The 6,147-nt window shown below is 44.5% G+C and overlaps 1 protein-coding gene across 1 annotated transcript in view; it reads right to left on the reverse strand.

The window, feature by feature from the left end:
• The window catches only part of TCEANC2 (transcription elongation factor A N-terminal and central domain containing 2), a 48,561-nt gene extending 42,522 nt beyond the window's left edge, over window positions 1-6,039 (reverse strand). Inside the window, exons 1-2 of the mRNA XM_007978665.3 lie at window positions 5,833-6,039; window positions 5,079-5,222 (exon numbers count right to left, since the gene is read on the reverse strand). Of these exons, the coding sequence (XP_007976856.1) occupies window positions 5,079-5,180 (102 nt within the window). The 5' untranslated portion in view covers window positions 5,181-5,222; window positions 5,833-6,039. The remainder of the gene's footprint in view (window positions 1-5,078; window positions 5,223-5,832) is intronic.
• Between the last annotated feature and the right edge of the window lie 108 nt (window positions 6,040-6,147).

The following is a 6,147-nucleotide window of genomic DNA, read 5'->3' on the forward strand; positions in this document are numbered from 1 at the left end:
TCGTATTTTGATCTTAAATTTCTCTTACGTTCTCTATAGTACTTAGCATTGTGCTATGCATAAGCTGTTTCACAATATTTGTAGAATACTTTACTATCAAACGGCATGCCAGAATACAGATGATTACCGTTTATTCAATACTTTTTACCTACAGTGTAGCACACACTGTGTTAGGTCTTGGAGCAGAATCAGAACATAATAAGATATTACAGTCCTGGGTCTCAGGAATTCATAGTGGATTGGAGAAAACGACAGGTAATCAGACAATTACAATACAGTAAGGTAAGTGCTATGACAGACACTTGAACCAAATGTTGAGAGTACTAATGAGAGAAGGATTAACTACCTTATAGAACCCAGAAAGCATTTCAACGTTCATTTATTTGACAAATATTTATTGACCACTTAATATGTGTCAGGCACTGTGCTACGCCCAAGGGTAGAGAGGTAAATAAAATACTCAAAGTCCTGGCCGAGTGTAGTGGCTTATGCCTGTAATCCTAGCACTTTGGGAGGCCAAGGCAGATGGATCGCTTGAGGTCAAGAGTTCAAGGCCAGGGTGGCCAACATGGTGAAACCCCATCTCTACTAAAAATGCAAAAATTAGTCGGGCGTGGTGGCGGGCCCCTGTAATCCCAGCTACTCGGGAGGCTGAGGCAGGAGAATCGCTTGAACCCAGGAGGCAGAGGCTGCAGTAAGCTGAGATCATGCCACCGCACTCTAGCCTAGGCGATAGAGCGAGACTGTGTCTTGGGAAAACAAACAAACAAAAACAAAACAAAACAAAACAAAAAAACAACTCAAGGTCCTGTACTCATGAAGCTTATAATATAGGATTTATAGACAAAGTGGTTCTTGAGTGGGTTGACAAATGGGTAGAAATTGATTCTGTAAAAAGAAACAGAAGGGCTTTCAAGGAAAAGAGACCAGCCTCAAGTTCAAGGAAGCCCTGAAGACATGGAAGGGAAGAGTTTACACAAAGAATAGCAAGAAATAAGGTGTGGCTGGAATGCATACATACAAAGGAGGGGCTATAAGGCATGAAATGATAAGCACACTGGGGTAGAACAGGTCTCATGTGCCAAGCCAAGCCTTTTATTTTACTTCATTTGGTCATTCAGAAAAATGTATTGCAGCCTACTATAGGCAAGTCCTGTGCCAGGAACCAGTGACACAAAATCAATGAGACATAGTCTTTCAAGAAGCTCAGAGCATAGCGGGGCACAGGCATGTAAAGAAACAACCATGATACAGCACAAATAAGTACAATGATACAGACATGTTTAATATACAGGGATGGCTCAAAGAAGGGAGTGATTAGATTGGCTCTGTGTCTCAGGGACAAAAGGGTGGTCAGGAAGGGCCCCATAGTAGAGGATTTGAACTAGATCATGGGAGATGAATAGGATTTTATAAAGGAATGATGACAACAATAATAGCAAACATTTACATAGTACTTAGTATAGGCCAGACTCTGTACCAAACACTTTACATATGTTGACTCACTCAAATTTCGTAATACCTTATAAAACAGGTATTATTGATCCCCATTTTATAGATTAAGACGGACACAGAGAGGCTAAATAACTTGACCAAGGTCACAAAGGTAGTAAGTGGCAGAGCTGGGGTTTTAGTAAGGCGGTCTGGCTCCTAAGTCTGTGTTCTTAATTATTGCATTACATTGCCTCCAAGACAAGATAGTAAGGGAATTCCAGGCAAACAGGACAGTATATGCAAAGGCACAGAGGAAGGAAAGAGCACAACATCTTTGGGGAACTGTGAATGGTTGACACTGGATGAGGCATAAATAAAAAGACTAGCAGGGGATGAGGCAGGCAGGTGCCAGGTTATGGAAGGCCTTGGGTGCCATGTAAAAAACTGTGATCTTTATTGATGGGTAATGAGAAATTATGGAAGGATTAGGCAGGAAAGTGACCTGAGTAGATTTTCTTTTCTGTTTTAGACATATTTCTCTGGTGTAAGAGTGGAATGGAGGTGAATGGGGGATGTCAAAGGCAGGGAGACAAGTCAACAGACCATAGCACTGCTCTAGATGAGAAGTATGATTCTGAACTTAAAGTGGAAGACAGGTTAGTATGGGCAAGAAGGACTTTTAGAAAGTAAAACTAAAAATTGAGGCCAGGCATAGTGGCTCATGCCTGTAATCCCAGCACTTTGGGAGACCAAGGAGGGCAGATAGCTTGAGCCTAGAAATTCGAGACCAGCCTGGGCAACATGATGAAATCCTGTCTCTACCAAAAAAAAAAAAAAAATTAGCCAGGTATTGTGGCATGTGCCTATAGTCCCCGCTATGATGTGATCATAGTCCCATGATCATATCACTGCACTCCAGCCTGTGTGACAGAGCGAGACTCTGTCAAAAAAAAAAAAAAAAAAAAAGAAGAAGAAAAGAAAAGAAAAAAGAAAATTCAATATAAGAGAAAAGAGTTAAGGATGGTTCCTGGATTTCTAGTCCCAGTTACTTGGTATATGGATATACATTAATACAGGAGAACAAGGAACAGGTTTGGAAGAAAAGCTAATGCATTTAAGGGGAATGTTATTACATATGCCTGCTGTTTTATTCTTTTTTTTTTTGAAATGGTATCTCACTTTGTCACCCAGGTTGCAGTGCAATGGTGCCATCCTGGCTCACTGCAACCTCTGCCTCCCAGGCTCAAGCAATCCTCCCATCTCAGCCTCCTGAGTAGCTGGGACTACCGGCGCGCCCCACCATACCCAGCTAATTTTTGTATTTTTTGTAGAGATGGGATTTTGCCAAGTTGCCCAGGCTGGTCTCGAACTCCTGGGCTCAGGTGATCGACCCGCCTCGGCCTCCCAATGTGCTAGGATTACAGGCATGAGCCACTGAGCCCAGCCTGTTGTTTTATTTTTATTCCATAATTTTCACATCATTTATTTTCATCATCACACATAGTGATTTTCAACTGGGGCACGAGAAGGAACCCAAAGGGAGAGTGGTAGGAGGAGGTATATTAGAATACAGGTGTTTGGGCCGCATGCCGTGGCTCACGCCTATAATCCCAGCACTTTGGGAGGCTGAGGCAGGTGAATCACGAGGTCAGGAGTTCAAGACCAGCCTAGCCAACATGGTGAAACCCTGTCTCTACTAAAAATACAAAAAATTAGCCAGGCGTGGTGGTAGGCACCTCTAATTCTCCACTACTAGGGAGGTTAAGGCAGGAGACTCACATGAACAGGGGAGGCAGAGGTTGCAGTGAGCCAAGATCCCACCATTGCCCTTAACCCCAGGCGACAGTGTGAAACTCCATCTCAAAAAATAATAATAATAATAATAATAATATGGGTGTTTGTAGGTGTAGGTGAGTGTATGTGTAGTTCAACTATTCCTTCCCACCTTTTTCCTGGAGAGAGTCTGACATGATCCCTCATTGAGAATCATTGCTATGTACAATTATCCATGAACATTCTGACAAGGTAGAGACAGTTGAAAACCTTGAATGTGTTCTAAGCAGTAACAGAACTGCAAGACTAGGACAGACTTTAAAGATCATCTAGAGTTCAGTAGGGCTCAATCAAGTGCTGTCTGGAAATATGTGACGGCATTTTCAGTTATCAGAATGGGAAGTGCCATTGGCATTAGGTGCCTGAGAGCCAGGGATGCTAAGTATCCCGTAACTCACCAGCAGCTCCAAATAATGACGAATTATCTTGCCCCATTCAACAATAGCACCCCCTTGAAGAAACACTGATATAGTTCAATCTCCACATTTTATAGATGAGGAAACTGAGGTCTTAGAGAAGGGACTGACTTGCTACTAAAGATCACCTAGTTACCAGTAGGGCCTATTTATACTCTCCTTCACTGCTTTCCAATATGGGTCTGGTAAGTCTGTGGGACATCCAGAAAAGGAGTCCAACTGAGTATGTGTCAAGTACTCAGAATGCTGCCTCGCTCTTACAGTCCTTTGCACATTTTCTCTAGCCCCAGATCCTCCTACCTTCTGAAACCTAGGCTGGTGGTGCAGTTCTGGCAGTTTTAGCATAGAAAGCCTAAAGAATGGATGTCATCCTGGTCAAATACATAAAATGTGACAGAACTCTGAGGAGCACAAACACTAGGAACCTAGTAGAGGAAGAAGAACTGATAAAAGAAAATGAAAAACTCAGAAATTTAAGAGGCAAGGTTCAGGATGACAAAGGGGACCAAGTACAAGTTGTTTTGTTTCATTTTAGTAAAATAATAATTACTTTAGCATTTATTGGGTGACTATGTTGATTGATTCATTGTATCTACTCTTTGCATCTTGCCTGCAGACATCAGACTGAGTTCAAGGCAGCAAAGAGTTCATTAAAACAGCCTCTTTCCAGCTGGGGGCAGTGGCTCACACCTGTAATCTCAGCACTTGGGGAAACAGAGGCGGGTGGATCATTTGAGGTCAGGAGTTCGAGACCAGCCTGGCCAACATGGTGAAACCCCATCTCTACCAAAAACAAAAATTAGCCGGGTATCTGTAATCCCAGCTACTTGGGAGGCTGACGCAGGAAGATCATTTGAACCCGGGAGGTGGAGGTTGCAGTGAGCCAAGATCGTGCCACTGTACTCCAGTCTGGGTGACAGAGTGAGACCCTTTCTGAAAAACAAAAACAACAACAACGACAACAAAAAACAGCCTCTTTTCTGGTCTCAGCTGAAGCTGTAAAGCCATTTGATACAGTTCTGGGCAGTAAGATGTGAAAGAACAGCATCAAAACCCACCCCTAAATGAGTTTGTACAGGGTAGGTATATAGAATCATATCTGGTACTTTAACATTCCTAACAGACTACATTTTGCAAAAGAATAACAACAAATGGGACTTGTCTGGTTTACATGCTGTAAACCAGAGTAATTACAAGGGTGTAGCAGAGGTGTGCGGAAATTGATGAATGTAAGTCTGTATAGCTATGGGGGAAACAAAAGAGGAGTGGTCAGGTACACTTTGCGGGAGGAGGCATAACAAGAAATAATTCATAGGTCTTTTCACAACAGAACCTCTGGCACCACCTTGCTATCAGTCCTTTGCACATTTCCTCTAGCCCCAGATTCCCTCTCACCTTCAGAGATTCAATCGTGGCCTGCTTGTAAACCTTTCCTCCAGAATCTTTCTTCTGAGGGCTATTCTGGATTCTAGGCGTTCGAATGACGAATTTATCCATTGTTAGGGGCCTCCGACTACCTTGACGTGCTTGCAGCGTGTTCTGGTCAAGAAAGACGGTAGATTCTAAAACCTCACTAAAGACTGCCGTGATATTTGCTCCCCAAAGTAACACAATTGAGTTCTCTGGAAGAATTCATGAATTATGGGGACTCGAGTGGAATTGACAAGATTTCCTCCTGAGGATCTTCCTAAGAATTGAAACTGTAAACAATCATCAGCCTACGTCCTGGGTTAGGAGGTTCCTAGATTCCAGAAGTGCACGCTCTAGGTGGGATTCCAATATTCGGGGGATTGGCCCAATATTGGAATCCCACCTAGGGCGTGCACCTAAGCCCTCTTCCAATTAAGATTGGGCTGTGGAAGGGTTAGGATTACACTAGGCTCAATGCCGCCCTCTTAACAATCACCTCACCACAGCCACAATCCCAAGGGTTGCCCTGGTAATCAGCAACTGACAACCACCTCCAGAACACAGTAGGGAGTCTCACAATACGCAGCCATCCCCTGGAACAAACTGCTCGGTGGTCAAAGGACCCTACCCACGGCTGTAATCTCTGGATCCCCGAACAAGGAGAAACCCCATCCTCCTCGTTCTCAGCACTCTGGAGCCCGGGTAGGGGCACCTAACAACGGTCTGGCGTGAGACCCACCAGGAAAAGCAGCCCTGGCAGCTGCTGTTGGCGCCCTCCAGACTGCAACCCCGTAGGCTCCCAAGCCCAGTCGTCTGTGTTGAAACTAAATAGACGCTTCCTCCCAGGGCTGTAGTTCCTCTGAAGAAACTCCGCCGGCCCTCGCGCCTCTGGGCCACAGCGAACCACATTCCCCAGAATGCACTACGAAGAAATGCGGGCGGAAGGCGCGCCGAGGGCGGCTGTAGTTTTCCGAGACCAACTTTCCCGACAGCACCGTGCGCCTCTCACCTATGGAGAACTACATGCCCCAGCCTGCCCCGCGAAGGGAAGACA

This window comes from Chlorocebus sabaeus, chromosome 20 (genome assembly GCF_047675955.1).
Source record: "Chlorocebus sabaeus isolate Y175 chromosome 20, mChlSab1.0.hap1, whole genome shotgun sequence".
In the NCBI taxonomy this organism is placed as follows: domain Eukaryota; kingdom Metazoa; phylum Chordata; class Mammalia; order Primates; family Cercopithecidae; genus Chlorocebus; species Chlorocebus sabaeus.